Source organism: Mandrillus leucophaeus, unplaced genomic scaffold (assembly GCF_000951045.1).
Source record: "Mandrillus leucophaeus isolate KB7577 unplaced genomic scaffold, Mleu.le_1.0 Scaffold337, whole genome shotgun sequence".
Lineage (NCBI taxonomy): Eukaryota > Metazoa > Chordata > Mammalia > Primates > Cercopithecidae > Mandrillus > Mandrillus leucophaeus.
In genome coordinates this window covers 484,156-499,747 of record NW_012103554.1, presented here as the reverse complement: position 1 = coordinate 499,747, position 15,592 = coordinate 484,156, and the positions used below count along the sequence as shown (strand labels likewise).

Here is a 15,592-nt window from a genome sequence, read left to right as displayed (position 1 = left end):
CTAGCTACTCAGGAGGCTGAGGAGGGAGAGTTGCTTGAACACAGGAGTTCAAGGTTGCAGGGAATTATGACTGCACCACTGCACTCCAGCCTGGGTGACAGAATGAGCCCCTGCCTCTAAAAGAAAAAACAGAAAGAAAAGAGCAAATAGCAGGGAAGGGAAGCAGCCAAAAAGTGCAAAAGTGTTGCTTATTAAAATATAGAAATATAATACATAAATATAATATAAAATAGGGAAGGGGCCTGAAAGGTGGAGAAAGTCACTGTTACCTTTTTAAAATAAGCTTCAGAATTTTTTGGGGGGGGAGGGTTCAGATGTATTAGTATGTATTTGTATTACATTAACTTAAATATACATATGTATAATTTTTTTTTCTTAAGAGATGAGATCTCGCTTTGTTGACCAGGTTGGTCTTGAACTGCTGGGCTCAAGTGATCCTCCCACTTTGGCCTGGGATTACAGGTGTGGGCCACCAAGCCTGGTCTAAAAGTATATATTTTGATGGCTAAAATTAAAATTAAAAATCTCTATGACTGCAAGATGTAATCAAAGCTGGAGGTTGGAAGAATAAAGCTCAAATAGGTAACTAGTCCCAAACCAAGTCACTGAAATCAGATACTTGTCAAAGCATGCTTTCCTCCCCCCTTTTAATTAGATCTCTTCAAAAATCAGAAGTCTTACCACTATGGCTTTGATGTTACAAATGGACTTCAAAACATCTGACAGAGCTTATGATTTCTCCAGTTTATCACAGGAACAAAGTACTTCTCTTGCTAATATTTTCATAACTGATTAAACCTTACTTTCTACTCTGTGCTGTCAGTCATGAGAGTCTACATTAAATGCTTTAGTCTAATCACATTAATACCCATTTTTCTGCTAATGTTTATACATCATACTTCATAAATATCTAAAGAAAGCATAACATTTTTTCCCAGTAAAGGTAACTCTTTGGAAAGACAGAGCTGACTTTAAGCTTTTAAAAAATACATACCAATAAACTAATAGGATGTATAAACCAGTTACAAACCTAAAACTTTTACTAAAATGATTCCAAAGCCTTTCACAATTTCCTCTGAAGTCTGGCTTTTATCTAACACAAGCAACACACTCTGCTCCATTAATTTTAAGTGTCTCTGAACTAGACACGTTTAGGCTTAGAAATAATAGCTATTCAAACGTATGCACTCATGGATAATAATTGCTAATTGGTATACACACACTCAAATCCACTTATTGTGGTTTGCTTTAAAAATAGACAAATTGATTTAATAAAAACCAGTTCAAACATGGCATTTAGGAAAAGTGATTTGTTTACCTCTGTTGGTTTGTAGCAGTCTACAAGAGCTTCCTAGAATTAAACACACAGAAGATCAGTTTTATTATCTTAAAATTCAGTACTATTTTTAAGGCAAAATTAAACACCATTTTATATTAATAGTATTATTTTATAATGGTAAAGCAAGATTTCATACTATCTAGAAACACACTTCATTTCAGCACCAGTTGGTTGTCTGAAGATATAAAACGTTTAACCTTCATAAATTCTTCAGCCTGCACACACATAGGCTACATGAAAAAATTTTTTGAACAGGAAAAGATTTATTTATTTATTTATTGCTCCCATAGCATTGAAAACAAAACATAACCCTTGACCAGTTTTTTTGTTCGTTTTTTGTTTTTGTTTTTTTGTCTGTTTGTTTGTTTGTTTGTTTGTTTTGAGACACAGTCTTGCTCTGTCTCCCAGACTAGAGTGCAGTGGTGCGATCTCAGCTCATTGCAACCTCCGCCTCCCGGTTCAAGCAATTCTCCTGCCTCATCCTTCCAAATAGCTGGGACTACAGGTGCACACCACCACGCCCAGCTAATTTTTGTATTTTTAGTAGAGACGGGTTTTTGCCATGTTAGCCAGGCTGGTCTCGAACTCCTGACCTTGGGTGATCCACTCGCCTTGGCCTCCCAAAGCACTGGGATTACAGGCATGAGCTACCACGCCGGGCCCCTTGACCAGGTTTTGAATGCCTTGCTGAGGAACAGTTTCTTTTAAAGAAGGACAGGGACGCTCAAGCATCCATTAGGTTATAGACTTCAGAGAGATCTGGACTAACTCAGTAGCTCAAATCCAGGATGGCCCTCCACAGGAACCAAATCCCTATCTCCAGTTTTCCTTTAATTAACTGGATATAACCCGGCAAGATCCAAATGGTTTCAAACCCACTCCTCCGGTCAATGACTTTTTGCCTCCTCTGTGTGCACACGCGCATGCACACACCTTTCCTTTGGCTGCCAACTTGGTGGATATTCAAGTTGAGCCAGCCTGTGCAAGACGGTGGCACCCACACTGCACTCAGAAAGCAAAGGGTTTAAGTGCAATGTAGCCATAAACTAGCTTGGGTCCTCACCTGGGAACTGGGAGTTGGGGGGTGATGATAGCTCAAAAACTCCTTTCAAGTTCTCAATGTTAAGAAAACTTTGTTATGTCATTACATTTTCTATAGAACTGATACCTGCATTATCTTTTTAAAATTTTATAAGTAGGATGCTATTTTCTCCCAGCTAAATCTACCAAGAAGAACTAATTTTCATAACTCAGACTGTTCACCACTCAAGGGACACAAGTAATGACTAATGCATTAAACACATTAATACATTAAAATGTGCCCTTTGATTGCCGTAGTGGCCATTTGCCATTTGTGGTCACCAACAGCCATTAACAGTAATTATCAGTGGACATTAAGAACAATGGCAAGTCAAAAGTCAACTGGTTTTAGAAACTCCCAAATGTAGATTTAAAAATGATAGATTTGACCTACTGTGGGAAGGGAAATAAGTACTGTACTTTATTGCTGTCCACTAAAGAAATACTAGACATCTCAATATCCATCGTTGTACTGCAATGCTATGAGGTGAACACTGTCTATGAAGAGATCGTCTACTAAATAGAATTATGTCATAAGCAATCATATTTAGAAATTAATTTCATGAATGATACAGTCCACAACTGTGATACCGGAGCCCTGGGCTTGGATATTCCAGTGCTAGCTCAGTCCTTCTCTTTCTCATGCAACTGTGGGGTATCAATTCCCTTCCCTGGCAAGTGGATCTTTGGAAGCAGAATCAGCTGTTTCTCCTAAGAAAATGGGGCTGAAGAAAGTTACACCCATAAGGTACTTTGAGAACAGACTATAGTCAAGAGCTGCTTTATCCTCAGAGAGGCAGTTTAAGAGGGCGAACACTTAGCAGCCCATTGCTTTCCTCTCTGCAAACAGCCATGGCCCAGGTCCTGGTGCCAACTCCACCATAGGGCGGAATCAGTTCATGCCAAGCTCTGGAGACCCAAGTAGACTCCCGAGTATCCATGATTAGAATTTTGAAAACTGCTTACCTGTAATTTTGAAGCTCTCTCTTCATCACTGTCTGCATCAAGAAGATCATCAATGTCAATTTCTACCTCTGGCATTTCTTCTTCCTGGGGGACAGTGGGAGGATATGAAGGCATTTAATTTAGTAAGAAACCTAACTGTACCCCACCAGTTAGATTAAGTTGAACAAACAACTAGATCATCAATTGAGAAGGGCTGACGGATAAGAGGGTAAGGAGAGGCTAGGAGGAGAGGAGGGAAGGAAAGAGAAGAAAGGGGAAACAGGATGAAGGGGTAAAGAGGAGAACAGGGGAGAAGAAAGGAAAAGGAAAGGAGGGATGGGGACAGAGGAAGAAGGGAAATGAAGGAAGGAAGGAAAAGAAGAGTGGGGGAAAAGAAGGGGGGGGAGCAAAGGAGAATTAATAGTCACAAAGCCATAAAAGTAATCTTTCAAAAAAGTGAGAATTTTCTACTTTCTAGCAGAAAGCTGCATCTGTAAGTATATAAGGGGAGACTGGCAGATGATAGAGCTGGGAGATGGTAGTTTCCTATCTAAGAGCTACTCTTTGCTGGGCGATTACCCCAATCTTTATTTGGGGGTCCACATCTTCCTTCACAGCTCTGGGTCTATGGAAAACCTGATTCCACCATGGGATTTAGAGCATCAGCATTGCTTTAGCCCCAGTTACTGACGTAAGAGAAGACACGTGGTCCGACTAAGAACTAAGGGGGCTCTGGGAAAAGGTGCTCTTTTAACAAGAACATCCCCTTCACTCCTTCTGAACCAAGGAAGTGTGGCACCGGAAATTACCGGTGGCCACCATACAACCCTGAAGAAAGGCTGAGTTTAGGATGAGGCGCTGACTCCACAATGGGCGGAGCTGAAGAGAATAAGAAAACAGGGCTCTAGGTAAAATCACCACATCCCTGCATCAAACCACCTCTGAAGCCTGCCTATCGGTGAGTGAGTCAACCCCTTTCATTGTTGCAGTCAGCGTGGGTCTAGTTTAATATTCCTGCCACCAAAGGCATCTAGTCCCGAAAAGAGGGAAGAAGAGCCAGCTGGATTTGGTGCAAGACCTCACTAACTTGGAATCTGAACTTCAAAGGAGATCTTGGCTATTTCTCATCCCTCTCTGTGTCTTGGCTCCAAGAGCTGTTTGTCTTGGCTTCCCAGGAGAGGCTGACTTTCTGAAAGTTTCCTTCCTACTAAAGTGCATTTATTCAGTAATAGTACTCAACCTCTTGCGTGTGTATTACAACACAAAAGTGAGGACCCTAGTATACTGAGGAAGTCAAGGAATATGATACACTATCCTTGCTGACATTAGCTCCATGGGCAGGCGCTCAATGGACAGGAAAATTCCAGAAACAACCTCTCTAGTGATTTATTCCTGTTTCTGTGGAGAATTTCTGTTTTGATCCTTTGCTTGGCTCTTATGGGGAAAAATCCACTTCAAAAGCAGTATTTATCAATGTGAATGTTTTAGATCTCATCTGTGCGGTTCTGCCTAATGGAAGAAAGATCTTGTACTCCTCAACATAATTTTCATATTTATACTTAACAATCCTGTAGCTATTAATAGAAGCTGATGATGTAGAAACAGGAAGTTGAAATGCTTTGATGATAATAAAGCTGAAGGATGACCTTTCGATGGCTAGGAGCATTGTTGTGCAAGCATCACAGAGTGAATTTACACAAATCTAGATGACCTAGCTTACCACACACCCAGGCTGTATGGCACAGCCTATTGCTCCTAGGTTATAAACCTGGACAGTATATTACCATATGGAATAATGTAGGCAACAGTAACACAGTGGGAAGTATTTGTGCATCTAAACGTAGAAATGGTACAGTAAAAATAGGGTCTTATAATCTTATGGGACCACTGTCATATATGCAGTCCACTGTTGACTGAAATGCTGTTATGCGGTAGGTGACTGCACTCACAAGCTATACCACTGTGGGTCCTTAAATCACAACTAACGGAGCTTGGTGTCTGCTATTTTTAAAGGAAATGAAAGAACGATTAGTAACTAATGCCCTCCTCAGAACAGCACAGCAATGGGTTTTCCTGCAAATATTATTCAAAACGTTTTGATGCCAGCCAAGTTTGGCCAAACAGGCTTTGACTTGCATAGCAGTGTAGAGCCTCGCCCTACGCAGTAGGCATCTTCAATTAGGCATCTTCCCATTAGGACTGCGCACGGCTCTCTGTTAGGTATTGCACTGACCCATTTTCCCCAGCCCCTGAGATCTGGGCTGTCCCATATGGTAAGCACATGTGGTAAGCACATTTGAATACACTAAAATGAAATACAATTCAGTTCCTCAGTCGCAATGGCCACATCTCAAGTGCTCAATAGCTACACAAGGCCAGTGGCTACTGCACCGGAGAGCACAGATGGAGAACGCTTGCATTGTGGCACAAAGCGCTATTAGACAGTGCTGCCCTGGAGTACACTCGCCCTCTGGCCCAGAAGTTGGGAAGCAAAGCTCCTTTCCCTCTCAAAGGGGCTTGACAGGAGTAAAGAAAAAAAATGCCAGGCATCTCAAGGTCGCTCTCACTACCCAAGGGCATGTGATAAGAAACCCTGAGCTTGGTTTTGCAAGCCAGAAAGCTGATGCAAACAAAGCCCAGATCTCAAGGGTTGGGGAAAACCTCAAGTGATTGAGTCATCACAACAGTCATTAAGCATCTGCGCTTTTTACCAACCTATGCTGCTTCTCAGAAATCCCACCCGGATTTATCAGAGGCATAGGAGAGGAGAGGCATCGTGCTCCCAGCTCAGCACGCGCCCCAGGTGTTCTGAATGTCAGTGAGGCTGAAACAAAACCCAGGTGAGAAGAACACAGAGCCCCAGAGGCTCTTGGGAGGGAGAGTCCTGGGAGGCAAAGACAGCACCTAGTACCAAGTAGAGAATCCTGTAGATTGGTACTTAATATTCTGAATGAGAAGTATGGAAATATTCTAAATTTCACTGAAGTCCTATTTAACTTTCTTTTCTGTATGCTGATCTTAAAGCAGTATCACTGAATGACCTTAGTGACAGATCAAATCACTTACAACGGAGGGAACACACCCATGGCCTACCATGATGTCCCAGAGCTTAGTTGTGTTTGGGCATTTTCCCACATTAAAGATGTGTCCCTAAACAGTGGCTCTGGTGACAAAAAGGGAAACAACTGTCTTCAGAGCTGCTGGGGAAAGTTATCAGCTACACCCTGCCCCACATTAGTGAGAGGCCCTCCTATGGGTACCCATAGCATGAGGCCCTGGGTCACCTCTACACACCTTTCTTGTCGTAGATTTGTTGAGAACCCACAGTCCACAGTGAGCAAGGCGCTGTGTGTCAGCCACAGTGAGGCCCTGGCCCTGGGGGACGGGCCATCTAAACACAGCTCTGACAAACACAATGACACGCAATGGCCCCAAAGCCACGGACAAACCTGGAGTGCTTTAGTAATTCAGGGAGGGAGAAAACTCCGCCAGCGGCAGGCAGGGAGGTTTCACATAGGAGGAAGGAGGTAAGCTGGCCTTGTGGAATGACAGGATTTGAACAGGTTTAGGGGAAGGGAGAGAACTCCCAAGAGGCAAAATAGTAGCAGGAGGCAAAAAGACAAGATGAGTTCTAACTATGGGTGTAGAAAGGTCCCTGACCTGGAAGCCAGTCAACTCTGGGCTACAAACATGCATGTTGATGGGGGCCAGACAGGTGACAGAAATGGGGCAGGCTGAGGGGCTATACCATAGAGTGAGGAGTGCAGCAAACTGCAGAAAACACGGCCCGAGGGGAAGGAGCAGGGAACACACGATTCCCACCTCCTGTCACCTTCTAAGAATATGTGCTCAGTGCTGCTGGATTGTCTATGTTTTCAGGAATAACTGAAAGTAGAGTTTTTTTACCGTAGAAAAATCCAGTTTTTAAAGCTGTCTGGCAACTTCTTAAAATATTGTGTAGGATAAACAAAACCCATTGGCCCATAGGCTGCCGGCTCCCCTTGTCCTGCAGAGACTGCCCTCACTGAAGGTTCCACGGCTCCAGAACAAGCGAGGGGAATGACAGAAGGAAGAGCTGACCCCGCTGCGGAGCGGGGGTAACAGGGAGGGGGCAGGAGGCAGTGCGAAGGCCATGCATCAGGTGCGAAGCAACAGGGCTTGAAGATGATCCCGGCAAGAATAAGATTTTAAAACAGTGATAATAGGGAGGAATAAACAGATGGAGTTTGGAGATGAACTGGATGGGGGATGAGGGGGAAAGAAAAGGTAAAGATAAGATCCAGGTTCTGAGTCTGAGAGGTTTTGGAGAAGGACAGTAATGACAGGAGCACACCGGAGCCCTGAAGACACCTCACAAACCAACACGCAGTGCAGGCTTGGCCATCACCAGCACCCCTGCCCCAGCTTGCAAGCAGCAGCGGTACCCCACACTGCCACCACACTGGGAAGCGCTGCAGAGCCTGGTGCTGGGCATGCCACGGATGGAAGCTCAGAACAGGCTCAGGTACTAGGATGCAGAAATGCAAGCAAAGCAGAGTCCTGAAACACAGCTAGCCTGCAGTGACAACACACACACACACACACACAAATATATACACAAACATACACACACATTAATACACACACTCCATACCATTCACACACTCACATACACACACACACAAATATATACACAAACATACACACACAGGAATGCACACACTCATACACTCACATGCACACACACACACACACAAATATATACACAAGCATACACACACAGGAATGCACACACTCCACATCACTCCACATGCACGCACACACACACACACACACACAAATAAACACACAGATATACACACACACTTCTAACTAGCCAGAAAGTTTACACTGTGAGCCCTCTCCGATGTCATGTTAGCTTCCAAAAAATACAAATGTTACCCCTGCCCACAGCAGTGAAGGTGGTGGGCAGCAATGTTTAAGCTAAAACTTCACCTGAAAAATGGATCATGGTCTCCAAGCTCCAGGAGACACAGCTTAGCAGCTCCCTGAAAATGACCGTGGCTAACAGCTCTCATCTGTCTCCATCTCAAAATACGGATGGCGACGTAACATGGGATTAAACTGCTGTGCAAATTGTGGCAGCTGACAGAGAAACATGGGGTGGCAGGGGTGGGGAGGGGCAAATGCCAGTTTACTATGACCTGTTCAACCACTCATCTGAACAATAGCCACGATTTCTTATAGCTCACCTTTCTATAGGCTTATGGGAGAAAACCGGCATAGGAAGCATATAAAAAGAACCAAATTCCTCGGGATTATGTGAGCTCTCTATGAAAACATTTACATTTCATGTTTTCGTTGTAATGACAATCCAAAATAATTCCTGTAAGCAAGCACAGTCTAAGAATAGTCTGGACAGCCGTGCTATAACCACGCTGTGCCGGGCTCCTCTGTGTTTACACATTGGCATCAAGCAGAATTATGTTAATTATTGTGGCTAATGAGAAAAAAGCCACAGGGTAGATTTAATATATACATGACTCATTCACGCCAAGTGAAGCCAAACGTTATCACTCAAAGGACACTGAGCGACGGCAATCTGTACCTAATTCCTGTGACAAAAGGAGTGAAGCCAGCCATCACAGCAAAGCGATGTTGTGCATTTGAGTTTCATTAGCTGGGTACTTCATGTTTAATTTGCAATTTGGATGTGATTTTTATAACCATAGCATAAGGAATTTATACCCAGTTTTAAGTGGTATGTATTTAAGTAATATAACATTAAATATTTAAATCAGCCCTGGAATCTGCAAAAAAAAAAATGTTCCCACTTAACAAGGGGCCGAACCTACCCCATGACTCATCACTATACAATGTCAGAGCACTGGGGATAAAGGGAGGATCCTGGAAGCTTTCAGAAGAAAACCAGGCCACACATGGAAGATAGAGAATTAATGTCAGTGGGTTTCCCTAAAGCAACAGAGCGTGGAAGCCAACAGCAAGGATTCCAGAAACCTGAGAGGAAACCATTTCCAATCTCAAGGCCTACATCCTCCCTGCTATGGTGTGGATGTGGTTTGACCCCTCCAAACCTCAGGGTGAAATTTGGTGCCCAGTGCAACAGTACTGGGTGAGAGGTAGTGGGAACTTTCAGAGGCAATTAGGTCATGGGGGCACACCCTCATGTGTGCATTAACACCGTTCTCCAGAGACTGGGTTGGTTCCCATGAGGCTGGTTGTTACAAAGTGGGTAGGCCCCCTTTGCCCCATCTCTTTTCTCAAGCACTCGCCTGCCTTTCCAGTTTTCTGCCATGCTATGACACGGGATGAAGGCACTCACCAGAAGCCAACCAGATATGACCCCTCAACCTTGAACTTCCCAGGCCTTGAGGTTGGAAATTGTTTCCTCTTAGGATTCTGGAATCCTTGCTCTTGGCTTCCATTGGGAAGCCTGCTGACATTGATCTTCCTCCAGAACTAAAAGAAATAAATTTATTTTCTTTATACATTACCTAGTCTGTAGTCTTCTGTCACAGCGACAGAAAATGAACTAAGACATTCCCAATCTATCTAGAAAGAGTAGAGAAAATACGACAGATATTTTAAGACACATTGGGCCTTGCATCTTCATATATTTACCTCCTATTTTGGAAAGGAGTGCTCCAGCAAAATAGAGAAACAAACTTTGATTTTCTTATATCCTCTACAGTTGTGGCTCATGAAGGCCAGAGGGCATGTTCCCAAATCCAGATTGAGAAAGGTTCATGGGACGCCAGAGTGAAGAACAAAGCAGACGGAGGCTTGACAAGCTGGGGAGCATGCAAGGCATGCAGATGAACCTGCCTGATGCCAACCAAGGGCCCAGCCCCACTGGGTACCCATCTGCACAGGTGGTCGGGCCATTTAGAGTGGCTGGGGTAGGATGGCCTCACCTTGCGCCTTAGACAGAAGTAGCATGGGTAAGCAAGCACACGCCTTTCCAGTGGGATCCCATATTACCAGTATTTCCCGAATACACATTTGTTTTAAAAGTTAAACAAATGGCTAAAGCTTGCTTAAAGCCAGAGAGCAAAGTCCTCCCAAAGCCCTTTTTAAAAACATCAAAATAGGCCAGGCACAGTGGCTCACACCTGTAATCCCAGCACTTTGGGAGATCGAGGCAGGCAGATCACGAGGTCTGGAATTCAAGAACAGCCCGACCAACATGTTGAAACCCCGTTGCCACTAAAAACACAAAAATTAGCCGAGCATAGTGGCACATGCCTGTAATCTCAGCTACTCAGGAGGCTGAGGCAGAAGAATTGCTGGAACCCGGGAGGCAGAGGTTTCAGTGAGCCAAGATCATGCCACTGCACTCTAGCCTGGGCAAGAGAGCAAGACTCTGTCTCAAAAAAAAAAAAAAAATCAAAATAGCCTGACTGAACCTGACGCCATGGTGAAGCGAAGGAATGTTTTACATAATATTTACAGGAATTGCTGTTCTTGTCACCCAGGAGAGCAGGTCCTGACCTACCTATAGCCTATGAAGGTTCACTTCTGGGGCACTGATGCAGATGCAAATGACAGCTGTGTGGCAGAGAGGAGAGCTCCCAGCAGGGGCCATCCCCACGCCCCATATAGAACCCCTCCCTTTCCTCCTGCTCATGAAGACACATTCCAACACAAGTGAGCAGGAGTGGCATTATCTCACAAATCAACACTGTAAAACAAATACCAGCGTTCACACATGAAGATTCACATCACGGGTTATGTCAGATTATTCTAGAACTAGGCACATCTACATCAGGATCTCAGGACACCAGGCAAACCCCTGCAGCACCAATTTCCTGAGCACCTACTACCTGCCAGGCACTGTCCTAGATGCCAGGGATGAAGAATAAACAACTGACAAAAATATTTGCTCTCATGGGGATTAAACTCTAACAGGGGAAGACAGACAATAATCAAATAAGTACCATAGGTAGCATGGCAAAGGGTGATAAATACTTTGCAGAAAAATTAGGCAGGGGAGAGAGATAGAGAGTAGCGGGGCCTGGAGTTTTAAATCGGGCAGTGACAGGGTAAGGTTCAGCGAGAAAGGCGTCTGATTAAAGACACTGCATCAGGGGAAAACACATAATGCCAGGCTGTGTCTGAAAAGCTGCCAGGAGCCCCAGGGTCACTGTAGCAGAGGTGGGGCCATGGCGGGGGAAGGGACAGAGCATATGGAGACTCAGAGGACCCTGTAAAGCCTCTAACTTGACCATGAGCAAGAGAAAAGCCATTGGTGGGTTAGGACAGAGGCACGATGGGTTATGGTTTCCCTGTAAGAAAGGAAGGTATACACGACAAGACCACTTAAGAAGCCACAGAAATAAGCTAGGAAGAGACGACACTGGCTTCAGCTAAGGGGTAGCATGATATATATTTCCTTTTCTTTCTTCTTTTCTTTTCTTTTTTTTTTTTTTTTGTTTGTGAGATGGAGGCTCGTTCTGTCACCCAGGCTGGAGTGTAGTGGTGCTATCTCAGCTCACTGCAATCTCCGCCTCCCAAGTTCAAGGGATTCTCCTGCCTCAGCCTCCCGAGTAGCTGAGATTACAGGCGCCTGCCACCACACCCAGCTAATTTTTGTATTTTTAGCAGAGACGGGGTATCACCATGTTGGCCAGACCTGTCTCGAACTCCTGACATCAAGTGATCCGCCCACCTCAGCCTCCCAAGCATGATATATATTTTGTTCTTACAAATGAACTCTTATCTGGGTCACCACTGATCCAAACATCAGAGAGCAAACGGGTATCTCAAGAGCTCCACCAGGTACTGTAGTTGGGTGAGCCACTGAGCACGTTGCGAGATGACAAGTACCAAGCTCACGCCTATGCAACAGCAGCAGCAGGCCAGTGTGATGGCTCTTGGTCCTAAAAGTTCAGTGAGGCTGCTAGACGCTGACTAAGCCCAGGCTGAACTGCCTGGGGGCGGCAGCAAAGCAACAAGAAACTAGGCTGAGGAGGTCTTTTCCAGGTCCTGAACCCACCCACCAGGCAGGTTTCTCTTTCCCACCCACCAGGGAAGCTGCCAGTATCACTGGCACCCAGGGCAGGCTTCAGTCATGCCCCCAAAACTCTCCCCTACATTTAGCAATTCATTTTAGCAAACGAATATCTCTGGAGAGATTATCAAAGTGCTCCAGACACAGTTTAAAAAAAAAAAAGACTCTGAGTTTGAGCCGCGGTGGTGTTCTATGCCCAGCCTTGATCTCAAAGGGCTCAAGAGGCCACTTTCTCCTGTGATGGGAGGACCCTAGGGAGTCTGGTGAACAGAGCACAGCATGGGAATAAAGTGACTGAAGCCTCCGACTTCCCATGTATGCCCCAGGCTGTCCTGCTTCTCAGCACAGAGGAGGTCCCTTGGGGAGGGGCCAAGTGGTGTTGCACCCAGAGCATGGAGTTTGGAGAGAGGGAGGCCCAGGTTTCAATTTCATCTCTGCCTCTCACAACCCATGAGAGTTGGGCAGCGTAACGCATCCCCTAACCCTTAGTTCCCACACCTGTAAAATGCAGACTGCTTGCTAATTCTCAGGGCTGGACAGAAATCTGGCACAATCATGCCCAGGCATGTTGTGCAAACTCAACAAATGGCGACAGGACCTCAGCGGGTGCTAAGTTGACTGGGCACATCTGATTCCTCTTCAAATAAGTAAATATTCCATGCAAATGTCTCTTCCAGGGAATCTTGTACTCCTGATGCCTGAAAATCGTAAGTGAAAACTGATCACATTACCAACTTGTTCAAAACCACAGCATTCAAAGAGAAAAAAGGAAAAGTAAATGTCAGCAAAAAAACCCAGATGCAGAGCGTCCCAGAGACGATCACACTTTGCTCTGCATATGAACACTAAATACGCACAGCTGGTAGTTAACAATGCCCCAGTGACGAGAAAGTCGGCAGGTTGGTCCCCATGAGGAAAGTGAAAATAAGTGATGGCTGAGACAGTTCATAAAGATGGCAAGGACAATCTTCTAAGCCATGGCATAAATGAGAACACTGAGGACACCTTGAAAGCACTGGACATAGTGGCCAAATGACCACCACCCTCATGGCTCCTGCACTGATAGCAGCCTCTCCTCTCAGCACCCTTCTTTCCCCGTGCAGCACCTACATGAAGATCCCCGGGCGGGAGAGGAATGCCACGCAGAACCTACAGGCTTGGTGCTGGTCCTGGGCTACAGGCAATGGATAAGGACACTGGGAAAGAATAAAGGAAGGGCTGGCACAACCCAAGGACAGAGCAGCAGCAGTCCAGCCTGTCTCTAAGAAGTCACACTTGCCTATGTCTTGCTTCCCGTTAATTTAGGGACTGAGCCTGAACTGTCTCTGATAGAAGATGGTCCACATCCAGATTTGCAGTGGAATTCTCTTAGACTGGAAACACTCAAATTACCTGATGATGGAATAAAAGCAGTGGGCAGAAGCCTGTTCTAGCCAGTTCTTGGAGAGAAGACAGTTGCCCTGCACTATCAACTGCCCATGAACGAGGCATTCGGGGTTGCTGCAGTGTTAGATTTCCTAATACAGAACATGAAATCCAGACCGTTTCACCACCTGCCTTGGGAAGGCTCCTAGATCAGCAACGGCCAAATATGTCCAGTACTGGCAGATGCACAGAAGCCTGAGAAGATGATATGGAAAAGCTGCTTGGAAGACACTGAGAGGAAATTGTGAATCCCATGGCAAGGCCTCAGCTGGTGAGCAGACACACTGCACTTGGGAGTATGAAAGACCATTGCTGATATGGGCCATCAAGCATGAAAACACACGACGGACCCTTAAATGCAGATCCCTAAGTGAACGAAGCCAAACCGGAAAGGTACCCCATACTGCATGATTCCAACTACAGGACATTCTGGAACAGACTGAAATATGGAGATAGTAAAACCGTCAGGGATTGCCAGGGGCCAACAGGGAGAGAAAGATGACTAAGGCAGAGCACAGGGCAATGTTCAGGCCAGAAAACCTGTATGATCTTGTAAGGGTACATCTATGTCATCATACATTTGTCAAAACCCAATTAGAGAAAAAGGACACACAACCCCAGAACTCACAGGATGTACAACACAAAGAGTGAGCCTGAACGGAAATGAGGCGCTTTAGTTAATAATAACATAGCAAGATTGTCTCAGCAATTGTAACCAAGACACCACACTAATGCAAGATGTTAAGAAAAAGGGCAACTGGAATGGAGGGAGGAGAAAGAAAGGGGTAGACGAGAATTCTCTGTGCTTTCGGCTCAATTTTTCTGTAAATCTAAAATGCTTTAAAAAAATTAAGTTATCAAATTAAAACAAAATAAAAGTCCAAGACTAATATGTTGGTGGTGGCTGAACCTGGGAAGGTAAGGGCCAGGACTTCCTGTGACTGGCTCTGCTGGTTCTTCTTACAGTCGAGGGCTGGGCAAAAGGTCCAGGTGTGAGTCGCACAATGACGTTCGGCCAACTGAGGCACACCCAGGTCCTCAGCTTCAGCCCTGAGACCAAGCCAGGCTGTGTGGGAGGGCACCATGGGGAACCTCCCAGAGAAGAGCCTGCGGGGCTATCCCAGCGGCAAAGGAGCGGCAAAGTCAGCCGAAGCCTCTTCTGCCCAATGGGGACTCCAGTTTCTGGTTGAGAGGAGCCAGGGTTGCTGCTGAGAAGACACGGGCCTGCCCCAAACCTAAGAACAGCAAGGGTGCCAATGAGAAAGGGAAAAGCAAAGCCAGGCGCCAGGACAGCCTGAGGCAAGAAGGCATGGGCTTGATCTGGGAAAAGCCAGCCGGAGCCAGGCAGTGCCTCTTCCATGGGGCCCAGCCTGCGTGTCAGAGTGGGGATACAGAGGAGGGACACAGAGACTCACAGAGACTCAAGGCTGGCAAGCCTTGTGGGGGGGCTGGGCACCCACCAGGGATGTTCTGCATGAGGATGAGAAACTTGCTAGAACATTCCTTGCACTACCTCCCTCACACCACACAGGAGAGGGGAGAGAGGAGCTCAGGCTTGATGCAAGGCTACACCAGGGTCAGAGGGCAGGCCCCCTGGGCACACGGGCCCAGCTGCCTTTGGTCTTAGGGAATGTGGCCAGTCCAAAATAAAAAGTCATTTAACCAGAGCTGCCTTGTGAAATGAGCAGACCAAAGGGCATGCTTCTTTGTAAATTATTACCATAATCGTTTATGTGTAATGCATGTTTATGCAGGCAATGTGACGGTTCATGGAATACTCCACTCCTGACACC

General features: G+C 45.6%; 1 protein-coding gene across 2 annotated transcripts in view; it reads right to left on the bottom strand.

Annotated features, from left to right (window-relative positions):
* PPP1R14C (protein phosphatase 1, regulatory (inhibitor) subunit 14C) overlaps positions 1-15,592 on the bottom strand; it is a 120,303-nt gene that overhangs the window by 33,004 nt on the left and 71,707 nt on the right. For both annotated transcript variants that reach the window (XM_011988717.1, XM_011988718.1), the window contains 2 exons: positions 3,386-3,469; positions 1,319-1,351 (listed from right to left, as the gene is read on the bottom strand). In XM_011988717.1, coding sequence (XP_011844107.1) covers positions 1,319-1,351; positions 3,386-3,469 — 117 coding nt within the window. The remainder of the gene's footprint in view (positions 1-1,318; positions 1,352-3,385; positions 3,470-15,592) is intronic.